The sequence below is a fragment of the Salmo salar genome, chromosome ssa11 (assembly GCF_905237065.1).
Source record: "Salmo salar chromosome ssa11, Ssal_v3.1, whole genome shotgun sequence".
NCBI classification, from domain to species: Eukaryota; Metazoa; Chordata; class Actinopteri; order Salmoniformes; family Salmonidae; genus Salmo; species Salmo salar.
In genome coordinates, this window is record NC_059452.1 from 44,087,750 (window position 1) to 44,103,504 (window position 15,755).

The 15,755-nt window shown below is 48.4% G+C and overlaps 1 protein-coding gene across 27 annotated transcripts in view; it reads left to right on the forward strand.

Annotated features, from left to right (window-relative positions):
* The window catches only part of LOC106599863 (liprin-alpha-1), a 93,225-nt gene that overhangs the window by 64,045 nt on the left and 13,425 nt on the right, over window positions 1-15,755 (forward strand). For 17 of the 27 annotated variants that reach the window (XR_006757583.1, XR_006757582.1, XM_045689610.1 and 14 more), the window contains 6 exons: window positions 5,856-5,885; window positions 6,341-6,465; window positions 7,441-7,619; window positions 7,752-7,845; window positions 12,764-12,775; window positions 13,912-13,993. Coding sequence is in view for 25 of the 27 variants with exons in the window: in XM_045689610.1 (XP_045545566.1) it covers window positions 5,856-5,885; window positions 6,341-6,465; window positions 7,441-7,619; window positions 7,752-7,845; window positions 12,764-12,775; window positions 13,912-13,993 (522 nt within the window). In the remaining 2 variants the exon portion in view is untranslated. The remainder of the gene's footprint in view (window positions 1-5,855; window positions 5,886-6,340; window positions 6,466-7,440; window positions 7,620-7,751; window positions 7,846-12,763; window positions 12,776-13,911; window positions 13,994-15,755) is intronic. The other 10 variants (XM_045689616.1, XM_045689623.1, XM_045689624.1 and 7 more) reach the window with 2 other exon arrangements.

Sequence of the window (15,755 nt, forward strand, 5' to 3'; positions counted from 1 at the left end):
ACCTAGCCTATCAGAGAACAAGTGGAGCTCTCATCATATTACATACGCTTGTTAAATCCTCTCAGTTCTGCACAAGGGCGTAGGGTTTAGGGCGTAGGGTTTAGGGCGTATAGGGTTTAGGGCGTAGGGTTTAGGGCGTAGTGTTTAGGGCGTAGGGTTTAGGGCGTATAGGGATTAGGGCGTAGGGTTTAGGGGAGATTTGAGATTGGGCCCTACACTTCATCCATCATCAGTCTCCTTTTACTCATTCCGCTTCAGTCCATCCATGTTGATCAACCAGCTCCTCTTTCTTCCTCTCTGAAACAAGCAGCCTTTCAATCCTCTTCCTCTAGAATGACATCATCCTCCTCCTCTAGAATGACATCATCCTCCTCTTGTCTATCTCATCTCTGCTCTCTCTCTCACTCTCTCCATTCCTTTAGCTTCACTAACTGTCATCTCTCATTATTGGATCATAATACCATCCCCTGTTCATACTAGTCCACAGGAGATCTGTTTCATGTGCTGTCAGATCTGTGTCCGTTAGAATCTATGTTTTCATCTGTTCATACTAGTCCACAGGAGATCTGTTTCATGTGCTGTCAGATCTGTGTCCGTTAGAATCTATGTTTTCATCTGTTCATACTAGTCCACAGGAGATCTGTTTCATGTGCTGTCAGATCTGTGTCCGTTAGAATCTATGTTTTCATCTGTTCATACTAGTCCACAGGAGATCTGTTTCATGTGCTGTCAGATCTGTGTCCGTTAGAATCTAATGTTTTCATCTGTTCAGTGTTTGTGACACGTTCATGGAACTAGCTACTAGTTTGACATGTTGTATTTGGTAGGTGACGTGTGTGTGTGTGTGATCTGTACCTGTGTTCCCCCAGCACTACCTCTATAACCCCTATGTGATCCAGAGGTCGCTGTCCCACCAGCAGACAGTAGCTTACCTGCCCTACCCTGCTGCTAGCATTAGCTTACCTGCCCCCCCTGCCTGTAGCTATGCTCCATGCTACTTCCAGGTACCACCCCCTACCCTAGTTCTCTCTTCCCCATGCAGGGTTCAGTCAGCCTGGGGTCGCACTCACACACACCGCCCCCTGTCCCACGGTCCATCTGTGGGGCCACACAGCAATCACTAGCTGTTCACTAGCCTCTCATGGGAGGGTTTTGAAGTTATCCTAGAATGCTGGGCCCCCATTGGACTTCAGAAAAAGATCAGGCAGGTAGCTTATCCAATGAAGATGCAGAGCAAATGTGAAAACTCTGTTTGGCTGTTAGCTCATCACACGCCAGACAGAATGGCTGTTAGCTCATCACACGCCAGACAGAATGGCTGTTAGCTCATCACACGCCAGACAGAGTGGCTGTTAGCTCATCACACGCCAAACAGAATGGCTGTTAGCTCATCACACGCCAGACAGAGTGGCTGTTAGCTCATCACACGCCAGACAGAGTGGCTGTTAGCTCATCACACGCCAGACAGAATGGCTGTTAGCTCATCACACGCCAGACAGAGTGGCTGTTAGCTCATCACACGCCAGACAGAGTGGCTGTTAGCTCATCACACGCCAGACAGAGTGGGTGTTAGCTCATCACACGCCAGACAGAGTGGCTGTTAGCTCATCACACGCCAGACAGAGTGGCTGTTAGCTCATCACACGCCAGACAGAGTGGCTGTTAGCTCATCACACGCCAGACAGAGTGGCTGTTAGCTCATCACACGCCAGACAGAGTGGCTGTTAGCTCATCACACGCCAGACAGAGTGGCTGTTAGCTCATCACACGCCAGACAGAGTGGCTGTTAGCTCATCACACGCCAGACAGAGTGGCTGTTAGCTCATCACACGCCAGACAGAGTGGCTGTTAGCTCATCACACGCCAGACAGAGTGGCTGTTAGCTCATCACACGCCAGACAGAGTGGCTGTTAGCTCATCACACGCCAGACAGAGTGGCTGTTAGCTCATCACACGCCAGACAGAGTGGCTGTTAGCTCATCACACGCCAGACAGAGTGGCTGTTAGCTCATCACACGCCAGACAGAGTGGGTGTTAGCTCATCACACGCCAGACAGAGTGGCTGTTAGCTCATCACACGCCAGACAGAGTGGCTGTTAGCTCATCACACGCCAGACAGAGTGGCTGTTAGCTCATCACACGCCAGACAGAGTGGCTGTTAGCTCATCACACGCCAGACAGAGTGGCTGTTAGCTCATCACACGCCAGACAGAGTGGCTGTTAGCTCATCACACGCCAGACAGAGTGGCTGTTAGCTCATCACACGCCAGACAGAATGGCTGTTAGCTCATCACACGCCAGACAGAATGGCTGTTGATTAAAGTTAAAGTAGAGCCTTGTTGTGCTCAATTCAGACTTCATTTCAGACACGACAGAGTTAAATGAGGTATTTTCCCCTCAGCTTGATTAAGTTCTGCGTTTGAGTTCTGTCCTCCCCCTCACCCCCCCTCCTCTTCCTGGTTCTCTTATCTCTTCCTGTGTTCGGAGCAGGACTAGGAGAACCTTTCGTGGAAATATGTGCTGCTACTCCATTTGTTTATTTACTCTAGAGATGCCAAGCTGGAGAAAGGCATGCAGGGGCACATCAACCCTAGCTGCCTCACTCCCCCGTCACATGACACGAGTCCCATATCCCTGGCTGCCTCACTTCCTGTCACATTACATGAGTCACATATTATTACCACAGTCCTAGGTTGTGTTCAGTAGGGCGCACCGTGGCAAAACATTTCAAAACAGAATTGGACACGTTGATGCTGGTTTTCTTCGTGTTGTGCCCCCTGAACACTACCCAGTCCTGTTGCTTTAGGTTAACAGTCCTGTTGCTTTAGGTTAACAGTCCTGTTGCTTTAGGTCAACAGTCTTGTTGCTTTAGGTCAACAGTCTTGTTGCTTTAGGTCAACAGTCTTGTTGCTTTAGGTCAACAGTCCTGTTGCTTTAGGTCAACAGTCCTGTTGCTTTAGGTCAACAGTCCTGTTGCTTTAGGTCAACAGTCTTGTTGCTTTAGGTCAACAGTCTTGTTGCTTTAGGTCAACAGTCTTGTTGCTTTAGGTCAACAGTCTTGTTGCTTTAGGTTAACAGTCCTGTTGCTTTAGGTCAACAGTCTTGTTGCTTTAGGTCAACAGTCTTGTTGCTTTAGGTCAACAGTCTTGTTGCTTTAGGTCAACAGTCCTGTTGCTTTAGGTCAACAGTCCTGTTGCTTTAGGTCAACAGTCCTGTTGCTTTAGGTCAACAGTCTTGTTGCTTTAGGTCAACAGTCCTGTTGCTTTAGGTCAACAGTCCTGTTGCTTTAGGTCAACAGTCCTGTTGCTTTAGGTCAACAGTCTTGTTGCTTTAGGTTAACAGTCCTGTTGCTTTAGGTCAACAGTCCTGTTGCTTTAGGTCAACAGTCTTGTTGCTTTAGGTCAACAGTCTTGTTGCTTTAGGTTAACAGTCCTGTTGCTTTAGGTCAACAGTCCTGTTGCTTTAGGTCAACAGTCTTGTTGCTTTAGGTTAACAGTCCTGTTGCTTTAGGTCAACAGTCCTGTTGCTTTAGGTCAACAGTCTTGTTGCTTTAGGTCAACAGTCTTGTTGCTTTAGGTCAACAGTCCTGTTGCTTTAGGTCAACAGTCTTGTTGTGGTGTGTTTAATTTCCTTTATCAACTTAAACCAATTAATACTCGTGTTTTTTTTAAAGAACACCCATGTGTGAGAGCACGGTCGGTGTGTGAGAGCGACCCCATAAAGCAGTAGCTTAGCCATTAGCTACCAGCAGACTGAACCCCTCCCGGAGTGTGCTTTGCAGTGGTTTCACTCTGCTCCCACCTCTGATCTTTGACCTCAGTGTGATTTCCCCAGATTTCACAGGCAGTGTATGTTTGAACGTGGACAGACAGTAGAGTGATGTAGTAATGCAGGGTGGTGGTAGGGGGAGACAGACAGTAGAGTGATGTAGTAATGCAGGGTGGTGGTAGGGGGGAGACAGACAGTAGAGTGATGTAGTAATGCAGGGTGGTGGTAGGGGGGAGACAGTAGAGTGATGTAGTAATACAGGGTGGTGGTAGGGGGAGACAGTAGAGTGATGTAGTAATGCAGGGTGGTGGTAGGGGGAGACAGTAGAGTGATGTAGTAATGCAGGGTGGTGGTAGGGGGGAGACAGTAGAGTGATGTAGTAATGCAGGGTGGTGGTAGGGGGGAGACAGTAGAGTGATGTAGTAATACAGGGTGGTGGTAGGGGGAGACAGTAGAGTGATGTAGTAATGCAGGGTGGTGGTAGGGGGGAGACAGTAGAGTGATGTAGTAATGCAGGGTGGTGGTAGGGGGGAGACAGTAGAGTGATGTAGTAATACAGGGTGGTGGTAGGGGGGAGACAGTAGAGTGATGTAGTAATGCAGGGTGGTGGTAGGGGGGAGACAGTAGAGTGATGTAGTAATGCAGGGTGGTGGTAGGGGGGAGACAGACAGTAGAGTGATGTAGTAATGCAGGGTGGTGGTAGGGGGGGAGACAGTAGAGTGATGTAGTAATGCAGGGTGGTGGTAGGGGGAGACAGACAGTAGAGTGATGTAGTAATGCAGGGTGGTGGTAGGGGGAGACAGACAGTAGAGTGATGTAGTAATGCAGGGTGGTGGTTGGGGGGAGACAGACAGTAGAGTGATGTAGTAATGCAGGGTGGTGGTAGGGGGGAGACAGTAGAGTGATGTAGTAATGCAGGGTGGTGGTAGGGGGGAGACAGTAGAGTGATGTAATACAGGGTGGTGGTAGGGGGGAGACAGTAGAGTGATGTAGTAATGCAGGGTGGTGGTAGGGGGGAGACAGTAGAGTGATGTAGTAATGCAGGGTGGTGGTAGGGGGGAGACAGTAGAGTGATGTAGTAATGCAGGGTGGTGGTAGGGGGGAGACAGTAGAGTGATGTAGTAATGCAGGGTGGTGGTAGGGGGGAGACAGTAGAGTGATGTAGTAATGCAGGGTGGTGGTAGGGGGGAGACAGTAGAGTGATGTAGTAATGCAGGGTGGTGGTAGGGGGGAAGACAGTAGAGTGATGTAGTAATGCAGGGTGGTGGTAGGGGGAGACAGACAGTAGAGTGATGTAGTAATGCAGGGTGGTGGTAGGGGGGAGACAGTAGAGTGATGTAGTAATGCAGGGTGGTGGTAGGGGGGAGACAGTAGAGTGATGTAGTAATGCAGGGTGGTGGTAGGGGGGGAGACAGTAGAGTGATGTAGTAATGCAGGGTGGTGGTAGGGGGGAGACAGTAGAGTGATGTAGTAATGCAGGGTGGTGGTAGGGGGGAGACAGTAGAGTGATGTAGTAATGCAGGGTGGTGGTATGGGGGAGACAGTAGAGTGATGTAGTAATGCAGGGTGGTGGTAGGGGGGAGACAGTAGAGTGATGTAGTAATGCAGGGTGGTGGTAGGGGGAGACAGACAGTAGAGTGATGTAGTAATGCAGGGTGGTGGTAGGGGGGAGACAGACAGTAGAGTGATGTAGTAATGCAGGGTGGTGGTAGGGGGGAGACAGTAGAGTGATGTAGTAATGCAGGGTGGTGGTAGGGGGAGACAGACAGTAGAGTGATGTAGTAATGCAGGGTGGTGGTAGGGGGGAGACAGTAGAGTGATGTAGTAATGCAGGGTGGTGGTAGGGGGGAGACAGTAGAGTGATGTAGTAATGCAGGGTGGTGGTAGGGGGGGAGACAGTAGAGTGATGTAGTAATGCAGGGTGGTGCATGTTGGACTCTACTTTTTCATTTAGTGTGTGTGTGTGTGTGTGTGTGTGTGTGTGTGTGTGTGTGTGTGTGTGTGTGCCTGTGCTGGGCTTTCTGTTCTGCTGGTAGTGTGTGTATCTAACGTCCTCTCTTCTCTCCTCCTCCGCTGCCATGCTTCAGCCTAGTGACCTGCGCAAGCACCGCAGGAAGGTAATCTAGAGCCCACGCTAGTTACTGCTCTCTCTCTCTGGCCTCTACCCTGCCTGCCGGTCTGTCTGTCTGCCTGTCTGCCTGCCGGTCTGTCTGCACCTTCCCAACCATAACCTGTAGTTTAGACTCTACACCCCCTAAAATGTGACTTCCCAACCCCACACTCCCTAACTTACTCAAACCTTCACTCTTTCCTTCGGTGTGTGTGTGTCCCTCCCCCTCCACACGTGTCTCACCTCTACACTTCCCAAAACCTGAGTGTCTTGAACATCCTGAAATGAACATGTCACAAAGCTTTTCTTCTTTCTAGGTTGAAGAACGAGTCTGTCTTCTCCTCCGTCCTCCCCATCGACTCCATACAGAGAAGCGAGAGACGCTTTATAAAAGCTCTCCTCCTCTACCCCCTTTTCCCGTTAGAAGACAGTAACTGACTGAGTGTCCCCGTGTTGTTCTAGTCTGCCCAGGACGACAAGACCACAATCCAGTGTGAGACGTCCCCTCCCACCACACCGCGCTCCATGCGCCTGCACAAGGGGGCCAGCCACACTGCCAGCCATGAGGACATCAGAGACATCCGCAGGTAGGAAGCCCCTTTCTGCCTGACCAATATATCACTCTGTTTTCTACAATAGCCATGTTTCTCTCTCTCCTTCTGTCGTTCTCTTATCTGTCCGTTCATCCATCCCTTCATCCCTCTGTTTCTGATCTTTCAATGTATTTATCTATCCACATCTCTCTCCCTCGCTTTCTATCTCTCTCTCTCTCTCTGTATATCTCTTTATGCATTCATGCCCATCTCGCTCCCCCTTCTCTCTCTCTCTCCCCCTTCTCTCTCTCGCTCCCCCTTCTCTCTCTCGCTCCCCCTTCTCTCTCTCTCGCTCCCCCTTCTCTCTCTCGCACCCCCTTCTCTCTCTCGCTCCCCCTTCTCTCTCTCGCTCCCCCTTCTCTCTCTCTCGCTCCCCCTTCTCTCTCTCTCGCTCCCCCCTTCTCTCTCTCTCGCTCCCCCTTCTCTCTCTCTCGCTCCCCCCTTCTCTCTCTCTCGCTCCCCCTTCTCTCTCTCTCGCTCCCCCTTCTCTCTCTCTCGCTCCCCCTTCTCTCTCTCTCGCTCCCCCTTCTCTCTCTCTCTCGCCTCTCCTTCTCTCTCTCTCTCGCCCCCCTTCTCTCTCTCGCTCCCCCTTCTCTCTCTCGCTCCCCCTTCTCTCTCTCTCTCCCCCTTCTCTCTCTCGCTCCCCCTTCTCTCTCTCTCGCTCCCCCTTCTCTCTCTCGCTCCCCCTTCTCTCTCTCTCCCCCTTCTCTCTCTCGCTCCCCCCTTCTCTCTCTCGCTCCCCCTTCTCTCTCTCGCTCCCCCTTCTCTCTCTCTCGCCCACCTTTTCTCTCCCCTCCCTCTCTTCCCCTATCTCGCTCTTCCTCTCTCCCCCATCTCGCTCTTCCTCTCTCCCCCATCTCGCTCTTCCTCTCTCCCCCCCATCTCGCTCTTCCTCTCTCCCCCCCATCTCGCTCTTCCTCTCTCCCCCCCATCTCGCTCTTCCTCTCACCCCACCTCTCTCTGTCTCAGTATGACCACCCTACAGGACGGCCAGGGTAGTAACCCCAGCAGCAGTAACAGCAGTCAGGACTCTCTGAACAAGGCAGCCAAGAAGAAGAGCATCAAGTCCTCCATCGGGCGCCTCTTCGGCAAGAAGGAGAAGGGTCGGCCAGGCCCCCCAGGGAGCAAGGAGTCCCCTGGCAGCCAAGGTCAGTCCCCCCCTCCCTAAAACATGCCTGCAGGCTCATGTTCATTAGGCAGCAAACAGAAGAAAACAAGCTGAAACAGGAAGGGACTACCTGCACTGACGTTAACCTCTGACTCTCCATTTCTCCTCACAGCTGGTACCCCTGAGGCAGAGACCTCTCCCCAGGATGCACTGGGGCTGGGAAAACTAGGCGGCCCCGCTGAGAAGAACAGGAAACTGCAGAAGAAGTAGGTGTTTCCACATCCTGTCAGTGACGCAACGTAAATACTACTGGAGTGGTAGCTAGTCTGGTTCCTTCTAGTTAACAGTAGATACTACTGGAGTGGTAGCTAGACTGGTTCTGTCTAGTTAACAGTAGATACTACTGGAGTGGTAGCTAGACTGGTTCCGTCTAGTTAACAGTAGCTAGTCTGGTTCCTTCTAGTTAACAGTAGATACTACTGGAGTGGTAGCTAGACTGGTTCTGTCTAGTTAACAGTAGATAGTACTGGAGTGGTAGCTAGACTGGTTCTGTCTAGTTAACAGTAGATACTACTGGAGTGGTAGCTAGTCTGGTTCCTTCTAGTTAACAGTAGATACTACTGGAGTGGTAGCTAGACTGGTTCTGTCTAGTTAACAGTAGATAGTACTGGAGTGGTAGCTAGACTGGTTCTGTCTAGTTAACAGTAGATACTACTGGAGTGGTAGCTAGTCTGGTTCCTTCTAGTTAACAGTAGATACTACTGGAGTGGTAGCTAGACTGGTTCTGTCTAGTTAACAGTAGATAGTACTGGAGTGGTAGCTAGACTGGTTCCTTCTAGTTAACAGTAGCTAGACTGGTTCCTTGTAGTTAACAGTAGCTAGAATGGTTCCTTCTAGTTAACAGTAAATACTACTGGAGTGGTAGCTAGACTGGTTCCTTCTAGTTAACAGTAGATACTACTGGAGTGGTAGCTAGACTGGTTCTGTCTAGTTAACAGTAGATACTACTGGAGTGGTAGCTAGACTGGTTCCTTCTAGTTAACAGTAGCTAGACTGGTTCCTTGTAGTTAACAGTAGCTAGAATGGTTCCTTCTAGTTAACAGTAAATACTACTGGAGTGGTAGCTAGACTGGTTCCTTCTAGTTAACAGTAGATACTACTGGAGTGGTAGCTAGACTGGTTCTGTCTAGTTAACAGTAGATACTACTGGAGTGGTAGCTAGACTGGTTCCTTCTAGTTAACAGTAGATACTACTGGAGTGGTAGCTAGACTGGTTCTGTCTAGTTAACAGTAGATACTACTGGAGTGGTAGCTAGACTGGTTCCTTCTAGTTAACAGTAGCTAGACTGGTTCCTTCTAGTTAACAGTAGCTAGACTGGTTCCTTCTTGTTAACAGTAGCTAGAATGGTTCCGTCTAGTTAACAGTAGCTAGACTGGTTCCTTCTAGTTAACAGTAGCTAGACTGGTTCCTTCTAGTTAACAGTAGCTAGTCTGGTTCCTTCTAGTTAACAGTAGCTAGACTGGTTCCTTCTAGTTAACAGTAGCTAGAATGGTTCCGTCTAGTTAACAGTAGCTACTACTGGAGTGGTAGCTAGACTGGTTCCTTCTAGTTAACAGTAGCTAGAATGGTTCCGTCTAGTTAACAGTAGCTACTACTGGAGTGGTAGCTAGACTGGTTCTGTCTAGTTAACAGTAGATACTACTGGAGTGGTAGCTAGACTGGTTCCTTCTAGTTAACAGTAGCTAGTCTGGTTCCTTCTAGTTAACAGTAGCTAGACTGGTTCCTTCTAGTTAACAGTAGCTAGAATGGTTCCGTCTAGTTAACAGTAGCTACTACTGGAGTGGTAGCTAGACTGGTTCCTTCTAGTTAACAGTAGCTAGAATGGTTCCGTCTAGTTAACAGTAGCTACTACTGGAGTGGTAGCTAGACTGGTTCTGTCTAGTTAACAGTAGCTACTACTGGAGTGGTAGCTAGTCTGGTTCTGTCTAGTTAACAGTAGATACTACTGGAGTGGTAGCTAGACTGGTTCCTTCTAGTTAACAGTAGCTAGAATGGTTCCGTCTAGTTAACAGTAGATACTACTGGAGTGGTAGCTAGACTGGTTCTGTCTAGTTAACAGTAGATACTACTGGAGTGGTAGCTAGACTGGTTCCTTCTAGTTAACAGTAGCTAGACTGGTTCCTTGTAGTTAACAGTAGCTAGAATGGTTCCTTCTAGTTAACAGTAGCTAGTCTGGTTCCTTCTAGTTAACAGTAGATAGTACTGGAGTGGTAGCTAGACTGGTTCCGTCTAGTTAACAGTAGATACTACTGGAGTGGTAGCTACACTGGTTCCTTCTAGTTAACAGTAGATACTACTGGAGTGGTAGCTAGACTGGTTCTGTCTAGTTAACAGTAGATACTACTGGAGTGGTAGCTAGACTGGTTCTGTCTAGTTAACAGTAGATACTACTGGAGTGGTAGCTAGACTGGTTCCTTCTAGTTAACAGTAGCTAGTCTGGTTCCTTCTAGTTAACAGTAGCTAGTCTGGTTCCTTCTAGTTAACAGTAGCTAGACTGGTTCCTTCTAGTTAACAGTAGCTAGAATGGTTCCGTCTAGTTAACAGTAGCTACTACTGGAGTGGTAGCTAGACTGGTTCCTTCTAGTTAACAGTAGATACTACTGGAGTGGTAGCTAGACTGGTTCTGTCTAGTTAACAGTAGCTAGACTGGTTCCTTGTAGTTAACAGTAGCTAGAATGGTTCCTTCTAGTTAACAGTAGATACTACTGGAGTGGTAGCTAGACTGGTTCTGTCTAGTTAACAGTAGATACTACTGGAGTGGTAGCTAGACTGGTTCCGTCTAGTTAACAGTAGATACTACTGGAGTGGTAGCTAGACTGGTTCTGTCTAGTTAACAGTAAATACTACTGGAGTGGTAGCTAGACTGGTTCCTTCTAGTTAACAGTAGCTAGACTGGTTCCTTCTAGTTAACAGTAGCTAGACTGGTTCCTTCTAGTTAACAGTAGCTAGAATGGTTCCTTCTAGTTAACAGTAGCTAGACTGGTTCCTTCTAGTTAACAGTAGCTAGACTGGTTCCTTCTAGTTAACAGTAGCTAGACTGGTTCCTTCTAGTTAACAGTAGCCAGACTGGTTCCTTCTAGTTAACAGTAGCTAGAATGGTTCCGTCTAGTTAACAGTAGATAATACTAGTGGTAAATAGACTGGTGTTTTCGGCTTCCTTCCAATAGATATGAATTTACTCGGTCAACCATAGATCTTGCTGTACTAGAGAGGTCAATCTAGCTCAGATAGGTCTGGTTGATGGCTCCAGCCATGCTGCTGTTTATGCTTGTGTGTTCTATATGACCGTTGTAGATCAGACCCCAGCACTGGAACAACCCTGTGTTGCTCTATGCTCACCCTGCCGTGTAGCGTGCTGCCACCTGCTCTCTCTCCATGCTGTCCCTCCCTGGGTCCTGGCCTCATGTCCCCTCTCCATGCTGTCCCTCCCTGGCCTCATGCTCCATGCTGTCCCTCCCTGGCCTCATGCTCCATGCTGTCCCTCCCTGGCCTCATGCTCCATGCTGTCCCTCCCTGGCCTCATGCTCCATGCTGTCCCTCCCTGGCCTCATGCTCCATGCTGTCCCTCCCGGGCCTCATGCCCCATGCTGTCCCTCCCTGGCCTCATGCTCCATGCTGTCCCTCCCTGGCCTCATGCTCCATGCTGTCCCTCCCTGGCCTCATGCTCCATGCTGTCCCTCCCTGGCCTCATGCTCCATGCTGTCCCTCCCTGGCCTCATGCTCCATGCTGTCCCTCCCTGGCCTCATGCTCCATGCTGTCCCTCCCGGGCCTCATGCCCCATGCTGTCCCTCCCTGGCCTCATGCTCCATGCTGTCCCTCCCTGGCCTCATGCTCCATGCTGTCCCTCCCTGGCCTCATGCTCCATGCTGTCCCTCCCTGGCCTCATGCTCCATGCTGTCCCTCCCTGGCCTCATGCTCCATGCTGTCCCTCCCTGGCCTCATGCTCCATGCTGTCCCTCCCTGGCCTCATGCTCCATGCTGTCCCTCCCTGGCCTCATGTCCCATGCTGTCCCTCCCGGGCCTCATGTCCCATGCTGTCCCTCCCGGGCCTCATGCCCCATGCTGTCCCTCCCGGACCTCATGCCCCATGCTGTCCCTCCCTGGCCTCATGCTCCATGCTGTCCCTCCCGGGCCTCATGCCCCATGCTGTCCCTCCCTGGCCTCATGCTCCATGCTGTCCCTCCCTGGCCTCATGTCCCATGCTGTCCCTCCCGGACCTCATGCCCCATGCTGTCCCTCCCTGGCCTCATGCTCCATGCTGTCCCTCCCTGGCCTCATGCTCCATGCTGTCCCTCCCTGGCCTCATGCCCCATGCTGTCCCTCCCGGGCCTCATGCCCCATGCTGTCCCTCCCGGGCCTCATGCCCCATGCTGTCCCTCCCGGGCCTCATGCTCCATGCTGTCCCTCCCAGGGTCCTGGTCTCATACCCCCGCCCGTCCCGTCCACACAAACTCGATCTCCCAATTCACTGCATCTCCTCAGCCACACTGCCAGGGTGGGATTTTCTAAGGGCCAGTTTCCCGCACTCCTATTAATGAATGCTTGTTATTCCAGGGGTGCACTCTATCTGTGTCTGGGAAACCAGCCCTATGCATTTGTACAGCTTCATGCTTCTAGTTCAGGTTGATATGATGCAGTGTGTCAGCCAGGCTTCCATTTCACATTCATTCATTTTTCTGAACTAATGTCCCCCTTTTTTCTTTAAGTAATCAAGGGGTGACTTGATCATAACTGTATAACTTTCAAATATGCATAAAGTAAGGTGGTTGAATTAGTTTTGTGTTTTGAAGCAAACATTTAATGACACTTTTGATAGATCTACGTTTGTTTGATACAGTTAAAGCTTGGTTCTGATTGGCCTTCGCCACCAGGAGTCCAAGCTTGGTTCTCATTGGCCATCGCCACCAGGAGTCCAAGCTTGGTTCTCATTGGCCATCGCCACCAGGAGTCCAAGCTTGGTTCTCATTGGCCATCGCCACCAGGAGTCCAAGCTTGGTTCTCATTGGCCATCGCCACCAGGACCTCTCCTATGCCTAGTTAGGTTATTTTTAATTGGCTTCAGTTCTTTTTATTTAGCTGATTCTGACTCTTTTATTTCATCCCTCTCTCATTCCATCTGTAGTCCAAAGACAGGGTGAGTCATCTACTCCATGTTGCTTGTTGCTTTGCGCTCTTTGCCTCCAAACAGTTGGCTTCATGCTGCCCTCACCAGCTCTCCTCAGACCTGATGTATTTTCCTCACTGCTATACCTTACAGTACCATCTCAACTAACAGGAATGTGTCTACCTGCCGTTTTTAGAAAGCTTTCTCTGAGCCTCTTCCGGTGTTAACTAAAGAACTAGGATCAACTTATCAGGGTTGGTGTCAAGTCCATTTCAATTCCAGTCAATTCAAACAGTAAACTCAATTCCAAAATGTCCTAATTTGAAAAGCATGGTAGAGAATTGGAATTTTCTGTGTACTTCCTGAATTCAAATGTAATTTTGTCACATAGCTTCGTAAACATGAGACTAACAGGTGTAGACTAAGAACTGTGGAAGTTGACACTGAGTCAGTCTTGCCAGGTTTTAGTTCTGATCTGATACTAGTGGGATCTTTCCACTGCTAAGTAGTGGATGGTACCATCTTGTGGACCAAAATATTACACACAAAAATAGACAAACGTACTATCTGAAGGTTTTTCCATGTATTTTGTTGCATGTGTTCTGTCCTCTACTGACTGTTGTGTTATGGATGCATTCTAACTAACACACGTTTCCCCCTAGTATTGAACCGTTGTGATAACTCCATTTCCCATGATGCCCTTAGTCTGTTGGCCACAAAGATACTGGTTATGTAACAGTGGCTTGGCATAAAGGTGGTCTCCTTCTTGACTCAGGAGCAGGAGTCTTCCACCAAATTTATTGATTTAAATGTGACTCCTGCAAAGCTTTGAAGTGGTCACCAGCCTTTAAACTTCTGACCTGTTTACCTGGCCAGAATGTTCTGGAAATGATCTGGGGTTGCTCTCTCCCTCTCCCTCTCTTTCTCCCTCTCTTTCTCTAGGTCTGAACTGCCGCAGGGTTAAAATCCTCAGCTTTCTCTCTGTTTTACCTCGGCATGTTTACAACAATGTGTGGGCATGTGTGTGAGGTACTGTGTTTTCATGGTGTGCAGGTTGAGGTGTATGTGTGTGTATGGTCAAATGGGCTCTCTCTGTGTGTGTGTGTGTGTGTGTGTGTGTGTGTGTGTGTTTCTCTCTCTCTCTCTAACCATGTGTGTTGTTTTAGGCATGAGTTGCTGGAAGAGGCTCGCAGGCAGAGTCTTCCCTTCGCCCAGTGGGACGGCCCCACTGTAGTGGTCTGGCTGGAGGTGAGACACACCACAAAAATGAATAAGTACACACACACACACACACACACGGACAGTCAGGGCTAAGCAGTCTGTGCTTCCTAGAAGAACAATATGACCCATCCAGATAGGAAGGGTTAGAGCAGGGGTGTCAAACACACGGCCCGCGGGCTGGATCCGGCCAATCTGTCCCGCGGCGTGGTTTGAGTACAAAAAATAAATACATGAAATGTTGTTTTTGTGGTGGAAACAAACTCAATATAATTTAAAATGACTCAAACCAAATCTAACCTGTACAACTAATAATGGACGTACAGTCATAGTTTGTTGACTGTGTCCAGCTCTAATAAACACCAGAATGAGACAGTCATACAGTTTGTTGACTGTCCAACTCTAATAAACACCAGAATGAGACAGTCATACAGTTTGTTGACTGTGTCCAACTCTAATAAACACCAGAATGAGACAGTCATACAGTTTGTTGACTGTGTCCAGCTGTAATAAACACCAGAATGAGACAGTCATACAGTTTGTTGACTGTGTCCAACTCTAATAAACACCAGAATGAGACAGTCATACAGTTTGTTGACTGTGTCCAGCTGTAATAAACACCAGAATGAGACAGTCATACAGTTTGTTGACTGTGTCCAGCTCTAATAAACACCAGAATGAGACAGTCATACAGTTTGACTGTCCAACTCTAATAAACACCAGAATGAGACAGTCATACAGTTTGTTGACTGTGTCCAACTCTAATAAACACCAGAATGAGACAGTCATACAGTTTGTTGACTGTGTCCAGCTCTAATAAACACCAGAATGAGACAGTCATACAGTTTGACTGTCCAACTCTAATAAACACCAGAATGAGACAGTCATACAGTTTGTTGACTGTGTCCAACTCTAATAAACACCAGAATGAGACAGTCATACAGTTTGACTGTCCAACTCTAATAAACACCAGAATGAGACAGTCATACAGTTTGTTGACTGTGTCCAGCTCTAATAAACACCAGAATGAGACAGTCATACAGTTTGTTGACTGTGTCCAGCTGTAATAAACACCAGAATGAGACAGTCATACAGTTTGACTGTCCAACTCTAATAAACACCAGAATGAGACAGTCATACAGTTTGTTGACTGTCCAACTCTAATAAACACCAGAATGAGACAGTCATACAGTTTGTTGACTGTGTCCAGCTCTAATAAACACCAGAATGAGACAGTCATACAGTTTGTTGACTGTGTTCAGCTCTAATAAACACCAGAATGAGACAGTCATACAGTTTGACTGTCCAACTCTAATAAACACCAGAATGAGACAGTCATACAGTTTGTTGACTGTGTCCAACTCTAATAAACACCAGAATGAGACAGTCATACAGTTTGACTGTCCAACTCTAATAAACACCAGAATGAGACAGTCATACAGTTTGTTGACTGTGTCCAGCTCTAATAAACACCAGAATGAGACAGTCATACAGTTTGTTGACTGTGTCCAGCTGTAATAAACACCAGAATGAGACAGTCATACAGTTTGACTGTCCAACTCTAATAAACACCAGAATGAGACAGTCATACAGTTTGTTGACTGTCCAACTCTAATAAACACCAGAATGAGACAGTCATACAGTTTGTTGACTGTGTCCAGCTCTAATAAACACCAGAATGAGACAGTCATACAGTTTGTTGACTGTGTCCAGCTCTAATAAACACCAGAATGAGACAGTCATACAGTTTGTTGACTGTGTCCAGCTGTAATAAACACCAGAATGAAACAGT